At 33.4% G+C, this 16,522-nt stretch overlaps 2 protein-coding genes across 2 annotated transcripts; both read left to right on the forward strand.

Moving 5' to 3' along the window:
• Window positions 1-402: 402 nt before the first annotated feature.
• Window positions 403-6,318, forward strand: LOC120261434 (4-coumarate--CoA ligase-like 7). Its single transcript, XM_039269321.1, has 5 exons — window positions 403-1,395; window positions 4,065-4,251; window positions 5,556-5,701; window positions 5,814-5,984; window positions 6,193-6,318. Exons 1-5 carry the CDS (start codon window positions 403-405, stop codon window positions 6,316-6,318), a joined length of 1,623 nt encoding a protein of 540 aa, XP_039125255.1.
• A 4,502-nt stretch (window positions 6,319-10,820) lies between these two features.
• Window positions 10,821-15,741, forward strand: LOC120261439 (4-coumarate--CoA ligase-like 7). The gene is made up of 6 exons (XM_039269328.1): window positions 10,821-11,819; window positions 14,235-14,421; window positions 14,558-14,703; window positions 14,775-14,842; window positions 15,200-15,302; window positions 15,616-15,741. The coding sequence occupies exons 1-6, from the start codon at window positions 10,821-10,823 to the stop codon at window positions 15,739-15,741; spliced, it is 1,629 nt and encodes a 542-aa protein (XP_039125262.1).
• The last annotated feature ends 781 nt before the right edge of the window (window positions 15,742-16,522 follow it).

Here is a 16,522-nt window from a genome sequence, read left to right on the forward strand (position 1 = left end):
AAATCAAAAAACAATATTTAAATAAAATATCATAATATCATTGACACGTCAATCTATCCAAGGTCCACAACTCTAATCACATGGTTATGGGTTGAACAGAATATCATTGTGGCATGTTCCATTCGAATTAATAAAATAACATGCATCCAATATAATTAATATCATAATCATAATAATAATAATAAAAATAATAATCAATTTCATTTCAACAGATCGGCTGCGTGCATGTTTATGCATGAATCAATGCGTCTTAAGGCATTCACTATAACATATTAAAGTGCCTGCATGAATCCTGCGTCTATGTAATATATATACATCTACAAGAGAAGAAGAGAAGCATACACGATCTCCATTACATCTATTTTCTCTTTCTCTCTGCCTCGAATCTCGTCTTCAACCCCGATGGCCCATTCTCCACCGTTGATCAACCCCCGCTCCGGCTACTCTCCGGCCACCAAAACCTTTCACAGCCTTCGTCCCACCGTCCCCCTCCCACCCGTTTCCCTTCCCCTCTCCTTCACATCCTACCTCGTTTCCCTCCTCCCTGATCGTTTCCCTTCCCATCCCGCCTTCATAAACGCTTCTACCGGCCTTTCCCTCTCGTATCCCGATCTCGTTTCCCAGATCCACTCTCTTGCTTCCTCTCTACACTCCCATCTCGGCATCTCCAAAGGCCACGTGGCATTCATCCTCTCCACATCTTGCCTCGAGATCCCCATCCTCTACCTCTCTCTCCTCTCTCTCGGCGCTATTGTCACTCCGGCCAACCCCGCCACCACGCCATCGGAGCTCTCCCGCCTGATCGACCTCGCCGGCCCCACCCACTTCTTCGCCACGTCATCATCCTCCTCCATGCTCCCCCACCACGTCACCCCCGTCCTCATCGACTCCCCCCTCTTCCGATCCTTCCTCGAATCCGGCTCCGGGTCCCAATTATCCGATCCGATCGAGATCCGGCAATCAGATCCGGCGGCGATACTCTTCTCATCGGGAACCACCGGGAGATTAAAAGCCGCAGCGATTCCGCATCGTGAATTCATCGCCAATACGGCGGAGTTCCATGCCCTCCGTTCATCGGAGACGGAGACGATGCTCCTAACGGCGCCTATGTTTCACTCGATGGGGTTCTTGATGGCGTTGAAAGGGGTGGCGCTTGTGGAGACGACGGTGTTGATGGGGAGTGCGCCGGTGGAGAAGATGTTAGAGATAGCGGCGAAGTATAAGGTGACCAGGATATCAGCGGCGCCGACCATCGTTGTAGCCCTAACGCAGTCGGAGGATACGGTGAAGTTCGACCTATCGGCGCTCCGGCAGGTTTGCTGCGGCGGAGCGCCGCTCGTCTGTGACGCCGCAGAGAGATTTCAGGCGCTCTTCCCTTCCGTCGAGATAGCTCAGGTATCTCAATTTTTTTTTTTTCCATTTCTTCTACTACTGCTACTACTACTAATAATAATAATAATAATAATAATAATAATAATAATAAGGGTAAATGACTCAAATGGTCACTAAACTATGCGTCAATTTCTATTTGAGACACTGGATTAAAAAAAATTCTATTTGGGTCACTTAACTTAATAAATCATTCCAATCAAGTCACTATCACCGGTGTTAACATAAGGTTGACTTGGCTTGCCACCTCACCATTGGCCTCGCCTTGTCAGCAACACCAGCGCACTGTTCCTCTCTCACCATTCCCCTCTTATATCCAAATAACTCCTTTATCTCCTTCTAAACTCCTCTCTTTCTCTTCTTCTTTATCTTCTCCATCTCCTTCTTCATCTTTTCAACCTTCATCTCCCTCATTTTCCTCCTTTTCCTCCTCCTCCATTATCATCATCTTCTGCTTCCTTTCTTTCTCACTACTACCCAGCTCATCTCCACTAATGAGCACCTCCCTTATCCCCATCTGCCCAATAAACAACACTTGAGCTACAAACCTCATTAGCAATTTAAATTCAAAAAACAAGCTCCTTCAAATTGTGAAGCAAAAACAAGAAGATCATTGAATCAATTGCGGGTTAATACCAAAAAAGAGAGGATCAATGCATGCATCAAATCGCCTTCAAATTCTATGTGCCGCCATTGATGTGCATGCAAATAATCATGCATTCATGGGCTTGAGTCCATGATAGCCATACAGTTCACTGAAGTCTCCATTGAAGATCTTTTAACCCATGACATAGAGTGCATTAAGAGAATATATGCTTATTTCATTGCAAGCAGTGAGATTGAATCAAATGCCAATGAGGTTTGTAGCTCAAATGTTGCTTATTGGGTAGATGAATATAAGGGAGATGCTCATTAATGGAGATGAGCTAAGTAGAAGTCAGAAGGAGAGGAAGAAGAAGATGATAATGGAGGAAGAAGAGGACAAGGAGATGAAGGTTGAAAAGATGAAGAAAGAGATGGAGAAGAGAAAGAAGAAGAGAAAGAGAGGAGTTTAGAAGGAGATGAAAGAGTTGTTTGGATGTAAGAGGGGAATGGTGAGAGATGAACAGTGCACGGGTGTTGCTGACGAGGTGAGGCCAATTGTAAGGTGGCAAGCCAACTCAGTCTTCCGTTAACACCGTTTGTGATAGTGACTTGATTGGAATGATTTATTTAGTTAAGTTATCCAAATAGAATTTTTTTTAGTTTAGTGACCCAAATAGGAATTGGGCAATACTTTAGTGACCAACTAGGTAATTTACCCTAATAATAATAATAAGTTTGTTACGAAATTTTGTAACAAATTTAATAATTATGATTTATCCATTTAAAAAAAAAAATAAAAAAAATTGTAAAAAAAATGTAATGAAAAAATTATATTTAAGTTTGCTTTTTGGCACTAAAAATTGAAGATATTAAGTCTTGCAACTTTTATTAAAGGAAAAGTTAATAATAAAAAAACCTTTCAAACTAAACACAGTACTTAGGTCCAAATTTTACTGAACCCTTTTTTAAATAAAATAAATGAACAATAGTTTATGCAAACAAAAAAAATTTATATTAAAAAACAATAGAAAGGCAATACAGATTTAATACATTATTTCTATTTTTATATCATCTAGATCTAAATAATAATAGTTAATGGTCCATATACTCTAGAGTAGGCTACTTTACGTTTCAAATTAGGCAAATTTGTGTTATGGACGATGGACTTTGTCAGTTTTTCTGTTTTTCTCTTTTTTTCTTTTCATCTATATTTGCTTTTTCCTTAAGAATGCTTCACCTCTAGTGAGAGACTCTGTATTCGGTCAATGGTTTCAACTTTTGTTTTCTCATTTGACTCTTTTTTATTTTCAATAAAGTAGTGACTTATCCACTTTTATATAAAAAAAGTAATGTATAATAGTTAATGGTCCATATAGGTCAGCCAGCTCCGACAAGTGAACCAAATGACCTCACCCACGCCAATCTGATTTGAGCTCACACAATCAGGGGCGCATCATTCAGAGTTTAGATGATGCTTCCCCTTCTCTCATTTCTTGTTCTAGTTGTTTTTTATTTCTTTTCTTTTGCGGTGCTTCACTTCTGGTGACTTACATTTTTTCTTCAGTTTCTTGTTGTGTTATTGTGTTTTATTGTTTTTGGTTGATTTTGAAGAATTAGTGATTTATTTAATTTTTTTAAATAATTTTATTGAACTATTTAGTGAAATGATTAATATAGTTTATCATTGTCAATTAAAATAAACTAGTGTTTGGATTGAGTCATGCATCCATTATCTTGGATTGAGTCATCCATTAGAAAATATAAGAGGGAATGACATGAAATGACTTTTTCAAGGTTTAGATTTAATTATAAAAATTATTAGTTTAAATAATTAATTATAGTAATTAAAATAAATAATGATATTTAAAATATTTTATAAATACAAATATTTATCATTAAATATAATTTATTATTTTATACATAAATATAATTTACTTTGCATTAAAAATATATTTTATTTTTCATTTCGGCTAAAGTATTGTTATGTTGTATTACAATCCTCATTATTTCATTCATATTTTCATTTCCATTCTTATTCTACCCAGTCAAATAAAAACCAAAATAGTTGTAATTTTGTGACTTTATGATAGGGTTATGGTGCCACAGAAGCTGGACTAGTATCTAGGATGATTGGGCCGGAGGAATGCAAACATTGGAGATCAGTTGGTCGTCTAAATGCGAACATGGAGGCTAAGATAGTGGACCATGTTACTGGTCACCCCTTGTCACTCGGCCAACATGGCGAGTTATGGGTTCGAGGACCAACAATCATGTTAGGTATATATAACGCATATATACATGCATACACACACACATAAAATTAACACATATACAGGTAACATCGTTTCTTAATATTATGGAAATATATTTAATTAGTATTTTAATGTATTACAATAATTTATGTTTACGTAATTAGAGTTTACATACATAATCATTATTAGATAAAATAATTTTTGAGTTTCCTATTATTATTGTTTGTAAATTTTATCTTGACTTTGTATTTGTTAGATTTTTATATTTTTTAGATACAGATGCACTCTATATGAGCTTTTATATGAAGCTAGGGGTTTTTACACCAAAAGTCTCAAGACTTAGTGGCTCAACCTCTATACCTATATATAAACCCATTACAATTCTATTACACAACCGATGTAGACTTATATTTCCAACACCTCCCTCAAGTTCAATCTGCGGTCGAACTTGCACGGACTGTACTCCACAGTGTCATTTACTGGGGACTTAGTACACTACTTGTGTCTCGGAGGGCTCTATTTTAACTCGACTTGTGTTCCTTCCGGAACCTCGGAGTCTTTTTACTGGGTCCCACTATAACTCTGTCTTTTTTTATCGAATCAATTTTTTTCCCTGAAGCTCTGATACCATGTTAGATTTTATATTTTTGGTGCAGATAGGGGCTCTATATGAGCTTTTATATAGAGCTTAGGGTCTTACACGAAAAAGTCTCAGGACTTTAGTGGCTCAACCTCTATACTCTATATATAAACCCATTACTAATTCTATTACACAACCGATGCAGTACTATATTTCCAACGATGATTATCATCGGTTTGATAGCATAGAAAAGGTTATAAACCAATGACCTTTGGGTCAATTGGTATTGGATCACTTGCGTATGACGTTCGTTTCGGGGAGGACCTGAGATCGAACCTCATGTCCTATCCCTGGGTTTTGGTGCTTGTCGCCTTTCTCCAAAAATTATAATGATTGAGTTTGTTTGATATATTGTTTTACTTCTCAACATATTTAAATTTTTTTTAATTACTTTAACGAATATGAGATATATATAGCAGTGGTTATCACCCTAGTGATAACTGAACAGTTAACACTCTTTAAGTCCATCTAAGAGGTTGTAATAATAAAAATATATTTATTAGTGGTGACTCATCCCCATTATCATATACATAGTACTAGCTTATTATTGAGTAAAAAACCTTAATAAATAAATAATATACTATATATTCATACAAGAAGGTGCACGTAGTTTTATTGTATGTTTTAAAGCTTCAAGCTTGCCAAACTGGCATAGTAATTAAAAATGTTACAAATTGTTTGTTAAATAGGTTACATTGGTGATCCTGAGGCGAATGCCGTCACTTTTGACTCAGAAGGGTGGTTAAAAACCGGTGATCTATGTTACTTTGATGAAGATGGCTTCCTCTATATTGTTGATAGACTGAAAGAGATGATTAAATACAAGGCTTATCAGGTATATATATATATACATACATACATACAATAGGTGCATTAGTGCATATTCATGCATGTATGTGTTTAATTAAATCATTAACCAAGATTTTTGATGTTGTTAACTACTCCAGGTTGCACCGGCAGAACTGGAACAAGTTCTTCATTCTTTACCAGATGTTGTTGAGGCTGCAGTTGTTCCATGTCCTGATGAAATTGCTGGACAAATACCAATGGCATTTGTGGTAAGAAAACCTGGAAGCAAGCTCAGTGGAGAAGATGTTATCAAATTTACTGCACAATTGGTATGCTTGGCATTAATTTGTTCTCAGAACTATATATATATATATATATATATATATATTTATATATTTATGTAGATTAGTTAAATAATTAAAAATGTTTATGAAGCATTGAAAATGGCATCAAGGTATACTTAGTTGCTAATTATAGATTAACAAATTTGAAGAAAAATCGGAGATGATTATTATGAAGATTTGATTGGTGATGCAGGTGGCACCATATAAGAAGATAAGAAGAGTGGCATTTATAAATTCCATACCAAAAACACCGTCAGGGAAAATTATGAGAAGAGATCTTGCCAATCGTTTTTTCTCCAGTTCTACATCAAAGTTATGATCTTTGAGCTTCTTTTAAATAATAAATAAATAAATAAATAAATAAATATTCAGACTTTGGCTGCAAGTCTTATTTTTATGTAATTTGAGATTGCTCATATATGGATTTTTCCCAAAAAAAAAAAAAAAAGACACTTTTGAATTTCAAAAGTTATTCATTATCAAGTTATTTCTGCACATTTTATTTTACATAGAAAAATGATATATATATATATATAAAAGAGAGAAATGTGAATTAAACACTGACTAATTTGAAGAAGAGCCAATTTTTTTTTAGAAAAGTAATTATAGTTTCCAATTTTGTTTTTCTAAAATATTTAAAAAGTTATTATTTTTTAATAAATCAGGTTGTAATGAGAATTTCTTATGTAGCCAAAGCCATATGGTTTAAGTGGTTAGTGCACTAAAATAAATTTTTCATGTGACGTGCGGGGTGGTGAGGATTAGAATCCTCATTATTGGAAGAATTAATTCATGGCTGATGTCGCAACATCACCCATTTAAAAAAAAAATCCTACTGCAAATATTACATTACCTCTTCAAATAATACACAATAAAAATTATAAAATTTTAATTTATTTTACACCAAGATCACATTTTTATTCTTAACATGACACTTGTGATGCTTTGATAGTTTAAACTATGAAAGCATCACAAGTGTCATGTGATGATAGCTCGATTATGTGTTTGTCTTCTAGGAATTATGTGTCAATTTCTATGTTTGAAGAGAAGCAAAGGCTACCAATAGTGCACAGAGATTCACATACATGACAAAAGTTTTAAAAAGTTATAGTGCTTGAAGAACTCCCTCCAGTTGTTAAACCTTGTATATGAATGTTTTTATTTTTAAACTTATGAAACTTAAGCTATATATATATATATATATATATATACTTGCAAAAGTATTTATCATCATTATAGATGATAGCTCTTTCTCTTTGCCAAGTTAATTATACATCGAACTTATTTTTTATAATATAAGTTGAGATGATTGGTTTGTCTAAAAAATATATATATATCATCCTAAAATGCTTCTCTAGGTTTATGACTAGCTCCACAAAGACCGGAGTTATATCTCAAATGAAAAGGCTGAAAAATTAAGTGTCAGCACCGGGCATTGGCAGTGTATATATATGTGTATATTTATATTAAAATCACTAAATTATTCAATATGAGTTTAATTTGTTATCAGGTTAAGTTGGTGATTCCGAGGCCAATATTGTAATCTCTGACTGATCTGAAAGATAGTTAAAGACCAGTGATATGTATATATATATATATATATATGTTACTTTGATGAAGATGAGTTCCTTTATATTGGTAATAAGCTGAAAGAGCCAAGTGTGCATTAATTATAACGCACACATATATATACATATATCGATTAAGATATGTGGCTTGACATGAATATATTTATATGATTTCATTGTTATAATTAGTAAATTGCACAAATAGAGTAAAAAGTTTTCTTCTCTTTGCTATTGAGATACTTTATTTCACTTGCTAAAATTCATATCAATTTAGTAATAATGCCATATATATACATATGCTGAGTTAAGAAAAAGATCATTAAATTTGAATAAAACAAAATTAAGGTGGTTGTTCAATCTCTTTCAATTTCTGAATGTTTTTTCTGTACTTAAGAAAAAAAAAATTTGCCCTCTTATAGGGAGATATAATGATTTTGTAATATAGAATAATTGATAGCATAGAGAGGAAAGTGACAATTCACCTATAGTCCTCAAAAGAAATTTATTTTTGAAGTTTTAATTTTTCAAATAAAAAAAAAAAATATTTACTTGCCCTTGCTTTTTTTTGGAAGGGGCTGTTGCTTTGTCACTTGTGGTGCTGAAGTAGGCAACTCGAGTTATTCTTAAAAAAATAGAGTTTTTTATTATTATTTTTAAATGACACTAATATTCTATCAGGAACAGTATATGGAATATAAAAAAAAAATTGGAATAAAAGTATTTAAGAACTTTTAATTAATTTATCTTAAAAGTAAACGGATGATTTACCAATAATCAAATATTTTTCTCTTGAGATCACTCAACCAATGATTAAATTACTGCTAATTGCATGATCCACAAACAATCAAATATTCTTTTTCCATGAGATCATTCAACCGATGATTTAATTCTCCTATTTGTTCATCTCTTCTTTGTCTATATATGAACTGTATAATTATTTTGATTTTTAAATATTCAAAAACACACTTATATCTATAAAATAAAAATAACACTCTATTAAACATTAAATCAATTTGATGACAAATGGTCACTAACCATATATATATCTCGATACATCATGGAAGGCAAGAGTAAGAGAAGAAAAAAAGAAGAGAGAGACATACAAGAATAAAGAGATACAATGGACAATAGTAAATCTAAACAGTGGTTGATCTTGTATTGGATTTAAAAACGGGTAACCGTTGGATTTATAAAAATTTTATAAAATATGTAAATCAACTCCAATAACTGTGATTGACTAAGTTATTGTTATAATGTTGATGTTTGCTTAAAGTGCATCCCCTTTTGTACTGTGCTTTATCATTACTGTTCACCAAAATAAATGATTTGAAGTAGTTGATATTTGCACATACATATATATGTCAAAGAAGACAAGTAGGAGAGAAAAAAATATAAAATCAGAAAGACAAATATAAGAGTGAAGAGAGAGCATTAGCAGCAATAAATTTATATATATATATATAATAAATTTTTATATATATATATATATATATATATATATATATAAAAGAACTGACAATCCCATTTAAAATCACATGAGAAGTAACTTGAGGAGTAATTTTTTTTTTTTTAATGCATGTGATTTATTCATTTTAAAAAAATAAAATAAAATCACATGAGGACATCTAATCCTTTGGAATAGTCAACTAATTTTATACACTCTCCCAAATTAGCATATCATCATCTAGTCCCTCGTATTTAAAAAAAAAATTAATATTTTTTTTTCATGAAATTACTTTTTATTATTATTTATTTATTTATTTCACACGGTACTCCTATCTCCCCTCGCCACTACGGTCTGCCTTATCTATGATTACCTCAGACAAATTCGAGGGGAATCACGAGGAACTAATAAAGATAAAAATAACAAATTCAACAAACTAAGCATAAATAGAAATTTCTTGTTCATGGAACTTTGCGGGGACAGGGTTGAAAACAATGTTTTAAAAATCAGATAAGACTGGCCGGTTTAATCAGTTCAACCGAGAATCAGCTGATAAACGGGTCCGATTAGTCACACTAAACAACAAGTAACCGGATCGGTATGTTCAACTAGTTCAACCGATGAACTGATTGGACTGGTTTAGATAGTTGATTTATTTATTTTTAATTTTTAAAGTTAAACCCGGTCCCAAAATCAAAAAGTAAGATATTATATACTTGTATTTTATTTCATTTCTCATTTTATATTGTTTGTTGTTGTTGTTATTGTTGTTGTTGTTGTATACTTATATTTTATTTAATTCTTTATTTTTGAATATTTGTTGTATGGTTGTATCCTGGTATATTTGTACTTTGAAAAATTCAATTTTATGTAGAGTTGACATTTGCAATATGTAATTTTGTTGGTTTTTTTTTAATTTTTTCTTATTTTTTAAATTAATTATTTACTTATTTTTTTAAATTTTTTTAATTTAAAAAATTTATTTATTTGAAAAACATTAAATCGGGTTGAATTGGCATGTACAACCGGTTGGACCATAAACCGGTTGCCTAATCGGGTTGGCAACCGGTCCAGTTTTTAAAACATTGGTTTAAAACTTACCAAAGACCTTTGAGTCCATTTTTTCTTATACATAATGTCAAAATCACTAAACTACAACATATATGGGGTAAATTTTTTTTGAATTTGAATCAAAATGATTATCTAGTTTTAATTTTGTTATACTAAGTGGTTTATTGGAAGATTTTGCTCAATTTTTTTAATGATGTACATATCGAAAATTCTCGGTCATCATATATATGCCTCGTTATCTAACAATTTTATCTCATCTGCTGATAGAATTTTTGATATCACATTATAAAAAATAAGCTGGATATGTTGGATAATCTTAAAATAAAACAACAATATTGAAGTTAGGCAATTATTTTGATTCAAATTAAAGTTTAGACCTCAAAATAACATAGAGGTATAATTTGATGCCCTATCAAAAAGTTTACCCATCATATATGGTTCTACTTTTTTTTTTTTTTAAATTTTTAATTCATTGCTTTTCTGATTTAAGAACTAATCATTGCATTCGAACCAAACATAGTTAAATAATTAAAAAAATACTACTAAAATTCTCCACTTATTCCTTGCTGTACTAATTTCTAGTTTTTTATTTTGAAATTTTCTTTTAATTATTTTATAGTGTTTCCTTGTGTGTGCATGCTGTTAACGCAAGTGATATAAAAGAAAGAGCAACAGCAGTGTCGACCCACCAACTCCATTCCATCTGGTCTATCTGCCTCGAGTCTCGCGCTCCATCCGATGGCCCATCCTCCACCGTCCATCAACCCCCGCTCCGGCTATTCCCCGGCCACCAAAACCTTTCACAGTCTTCGTCCCCCCGTCCCCCTCCCACCCGTTTCCCAACCCCTTTCCTTCACCTCTTACGCCGTTTCCCTTCTCCCAAATCCGTTTCCCTCTTACCCCGCCCTTATCGACGGCTCCACCGGCGTTTCCCTCTCGTATCCCGATCTCGTTTCCCAGATCCACTCTCTTGCTTCCACTCTCCACTCCCATCTCGGCATCTCCAAAGGCCACGTGGCATTCATCCTCTCCCCATCCTGCCTCGAGATCCCCATCCTCTACCTCTCTCTCCTCTCCCTCGGCGCTATCATCACTCCGGCCAACCCCGCCGGCACGCCATCGGAGCTCTCCCGCCTGATCGACCTCGCCGGCCCCACCCATTTCTTCACCACGTCATCATATTCCTCCAAGCTCCCCCTCCACGTCACCCCCATCCTCATCGACTCCCCCCTCTTCCGATCCTTCCTCGAATCCGGCTCCGGCTCCCATTTATCCGATCCGATCAAGATCCGGCAATCGGATACGGCGGCGATACTCTTCTCGTCTGGGACGACGGGGAGAGTAAAAGCCGCGGCGTTGCCGCACCGGGAATTCATCGCGATGACGGAGGAGTTCCGGGTGCTCGGTCCGTCGGAGAGGGAGACGACGCTCGTAACGGCGCCAATGTTCCACTCGATGGGTTTCTTTTTGGTGCTGAAATCCATGGCGTTGGGGGAGACGACGGTGTTCCCGGGGAACGGTGGTCCGCTGTTGCCGACGATAGCGGCGGTGGCGGCGAAGTATAGGGTGACCCAGTTGTCGACGGCTCCCACCCTCGTAGTGGCGTTAACGCAGTTGGAGGATACGATGAGGTTCGAACTCTCCACGCTCCGCCGGGTTTATTGCGGCGGCGCGCCACTCTCGCAGGAGGCCGCGGAGAGATTCCAGTCGCTGTTTCCGGCCGTAGAGATTATTCAGGTACCTTCCCTTTGCATAAATTATTATTATTATTATTATTATTATTATTATTATTATTATTATTATTATTTAATAAGGGCATTTTCGGTGCTAAAATTTATCAAAATTATTTTTGAAACGAAATTAACATAAATATGTTTTTGAATCAGGGACTAAATGGAAATATAAAAGTGTAATTTATATATAAACTGAGATTGCACTCTCACATGAAATCTTTTATTTCTTTTTTTTTTTTTAGAAAATGGATAAACCACTTCAATTAAAAAAAGGAGAATCAAACAACAAAACCCATCGCACTCATGAAATCTTTCTTATGCTATGGAACACTTCAATTGAGTTATTGCACGCACTCTAATTTTAACTAGGCAAATTGTCTAGTTTTGCATCGGAGTTTTTAAAATTTTGAGAAGGATTTTATGGCAATATTATCTATAAAGAAAATAATATAATTAAATAACTTTTAGAATGAAAATTGTTGTATATCTTAGAGGCCGTTTGGTTCGCAGTAATGATATATTACCGCGTAATGAGATTACTGTAGTAAATGATCGGGAATGTTATATGCCCAGGAATGTTGTGGTAATTCATGATAACCATGTTTGGTTGGAAACTCATATTATATAGTAATCAACTTGGTAATGTTTTAAATTTCCTATATTACCCTTGTGTCTACCATTTTATGCAAGTTTAAATTTAAAATAAAATAAATTATTGGATAAAAAAATAAATTTTCGAAGATCACCATATTCCTAAAATAATGTTATTTAAATTTAATTTTTTTTATCCAACAAATAAAGTATGAAAATTATTATTTTTAAATAAAGGGGTATATTTGTCCAAAAAATATTTCAGATTACCACCCACTTAGTAATCCAATATAACCACTTATTTTAGTGGTAATGGGATTACCAAGTTTCTTTGTAATCTTCCAAAGTTTGTAATCACAGATTACCATCAATATTACTATCACCACCAATCCAAACGTGGTAATTTTTTCAGATTAAGATTACCACGTAACAGACGGTAATGTGAAAGGTAATGTTTTCACATTACCACGAACCAAACGGCCAAGATTTTATAGATATTTATTATATAAATAAATAAGTGTAATTAATTTTTTCTAATTATTAATATCATAAGTAATATAAATAAAAATTTAAATATAATTTAAAAAAAATTAGACTTATTCATTGAAACTTTGGGGAGCAGATTATACATCTAATTTAGTAGTATGTATATATATATTTTGGAAATAAGTCATAGATAATAAGTGGTTCTAACAAGTTATGAAAGTCATCAAAGTTTTTTTTTTTCAAATGCGAAAAGCGTCAGATGTTAGGGGTGTGTTTAAAACCTGGATTAATCATGCAACCCTACAACGAAGTAGTCAGGTTGTATTTGGACTAATTTCAAACTTTTATTTCGCATTTTAGAGGTCTTGGTTTTAAGATGTAAATCTAAAATCTAATATGTTTGCTTACCTGCAATAGGGCCCAGTTAGATTTAATTTTCTCCTATCAAGAAATGCTCTTTTTTTAATTTTATAAGTTTAGTACTGTCTTGTCCAAATTTCACGTGTTTGGTTTCAGTTTCAATTCTTCAGACAAGCAAAAGTACTTAAAAAAGCAAAAAAAAGCAGTTTTGGTGTGTTTTCAAAAGCAGGTGTTTTTAGAAAAAGCACTTTTAAGGGTGAAATAAACCACTTCGGCTAAATTATTATGATCAAAATACCCTTGATAGAATCCCACTATGGCCTAATATATAAACATAAAATTATAATTTTTTTGTTAAAATATAACCTTTTTTTTTTTTTTCCAATATTAAGTTTTTTCTCACATCTTTGGGTGGCGGAGTTAAGAAATTTATTAAATAAAATCATTGTATAAGTATAATATTATCATTTATAATGCAATTAATGTATATGATTTTTTTTACATACATACTATTTATATATATGCTATTAATTAATATATATACTAATGAGTTTACACTAAAGTATATATATCAGTAGTACTAACAGTATGAATATTAATAGTATGTATATTAATTGGGGTCACAAGGGAGGGTGCCATCTTTCTTGCGTGATTATATATACGCAATGGGATCAAAATATATTGGGTCCTTATTAGTAAATTTATAGTTTAGAAGTTAATAAGTGCTTTACTTGCTCATCGTAATGCTTACAAATTTGGTAGCCAATTATATATAACTCTCATGGAAGTATTTATTAAAGAAGTGCTTCCAAAAACCCCAAGTTAAGCAGTATTTTAAAAGTGAATCTAAAGTGGCCCAAAAGACACTCAGGATTTCCTACATTTTGGACCTTTGTGAACTTTAGTTAGCACTGACTGCAAGTGAAATGCGTTTACGTGAACGCCTGTGGATCGATACTGATCAGTTCAATGTTTTTTACAGGGTTATGGTGCTACAGAAGCTGGATTAATATCTAGGATGATTAGCCGAGAGGAATGCCTACGACGGAGATCAGTTGGCCGTTTAAATTCGAACCTCGAGGCCAAGATTGTCGACCATGTCACTGGTGAAGCTTTGTCAGTTGGCCAACATGGTGAATTTTGCGTTCGAGGACCAACCATCATGCTAGGTATGTATATATGTATATATATGACATACTATACTTACTATTAAAACAACCTAGCTATAATCCCACATTGGATAAATTTCTATGAATCGAGTGTAAATAATATGTTTTTGATTTGCATCTAATAAACTACTACCAGGTTATATTGGTGATCCTGAGGCAAATGCCCAGGCTTTTGATTCTGAGGGTTGGTTAAAGACTGGTGATCTTTGTTATTTTGATGAGGATGGCTTCCTTTACATTGTTGATCGCATAAAGGAAATGATCAAATACAAGGCTTACCAGGTATAGATTGATATGTATGCTCATCTCATCTATGTGTTTAAATCAGTTACGATATTGATGTTGATGCGCAGGTAGCACCCGCGGAGCTGGAACAAGTGCTTAATTCTTCACCAGATATTCTTGAAGCTGCAGTTGTTCCGTAAGCATCGATGGCCCTCTTTTGTTCATATGTTTGCATCTTTGTTTCTTTACTTTGTTAGAGAGTTATCTATTTATTTCAGTTTCATTAATTTATGATCCGGCCTATTATGGACTGGAACCATATTTTTATTAGTTTATTGAGTTCAGAGCATGCCATGGATCAGTAATAATGTGGATCCTGAAAACTTTAGTGTCTTAAGAACTGTCAAAAGATATGATTTATGGCAGATATTAATTCAATAAATTGACAAAATGAGCACTTGAAGTATTGGATTGATACTTATAAATGTTCTGATGGTGTAAAGTAGTAAAAAATAGCAATGTTTTCACTTTGGCCTTTTATCATGTAAAATAGGTATCCAGATGAATTTGCTGGACAAATTCCGATGGCATTTGTGGTGAGACGACCGGGAAGCAACCTCAGTGAAGCAGATGTGATGAAATTCGTAGCAGAATTGGTATGGCCTTTGTTCTTTGTATCAATTATCAATTGTTTACTTAATTTTCTATGTATTCTACTGTTTAAACATATATTATTAGTGGATACATTGCATAAACGCATATTTAATTAGTTCTTAATTAGAGATTAAAATGTTAGATGATCGCCAATGTCAGTAAACTTTTTTTATTAGTGATGGAATAGTAAATGTTAACTTGTATTTTACAGACTCAACATGGCTTGATCTCCTGACGAAACTAGATCAGCTAAAACAGTTGTTAAAATTAGTCTCATTTTGACGACAGATAATTAAGATTTGATTGTGGATGCAGGTGACACCATATAAGAAGATTCGAAGAGTGGCATTTGTAAATTCCATACCGAAAACACCATCAGGAAAAATTCTTAAACGGGTGCTTGCCAATGTTGCAAGCTCTGGTTCTTCATCAAAGCTATGATCCCTTTTTTTTTTATATTTAAAAATACAATCCAGAGTTTGAGGATGTTTTATGTAAATTTTGATAAATCTCTTGTTAGAGGCCCATGTATATTGGGCCCATCTTAGGTTTTCAAAACATTCCTATTTAGTTTAGTACCACATTGCCTATTTGCAAGAACTTCACCCAACTTATATGTCACTATTCATTAGTTTTTAACTTTGGTTTCGTGATTATGCTCTTTTACGGCGCAAAAGTAGGGGATGCAAATCTCAGGATTGGATAATTTGGCTTTCATGACGAAAAAAGATAAAGTATAGAAAGAGAAAATAAGGGGAAATTAAACTACAACAGAAAGCATATCAAAATACAAACATAGAAAGACCCACTAAGGGTAGATCACCATCAAAATTAGAAACAAAACTTTCGGGAAAGGAGCAATTCTTGATGAACTTGAACAATTGAACAACTATTTTGCTTATTATTATTATTATTATTATTATTATTATCTTTCAGTTCCCCATGGTTGTTCAACTAATTCAACGTTTAGATAGTTTTTATTTCGGTATGAATTGAGATTATTATTATTATGTTACTCATTTTATAATATATGACATTTTGACAACCCTATAGATTTTTTTATATAAATAGACACATATGAAAGGGACACCATTGTTTAGGTTTATATATATATATATATATATATAGTGAATAAACCATGATGCATTAAAAACAACAAAAAGGGTTATGATACAAAACATAAAAAAACAACCTCTTTCATCTCTTTTCTCATTTACTTCTT

This window comes from Dioscorea cayenensis, chromosome 5, assembly GCF_009730915.1.
Source record: "Dioscorea cayenensis subsp. rotundata cultivar TDr96_F1 chromosome 5, TDr96_F1_v2_PseudoChromosome.rev07_lg8_w22 25.fasta, whole genome shotgun sequence".
NCBI classification, from domain to species: Eukaryota; Viridiplantae; Streptophyta; class Magnoliopsida; order Dioscoreales; family Dioscoreaceae; genus Dioscorea; species Dioscorea cayenensis.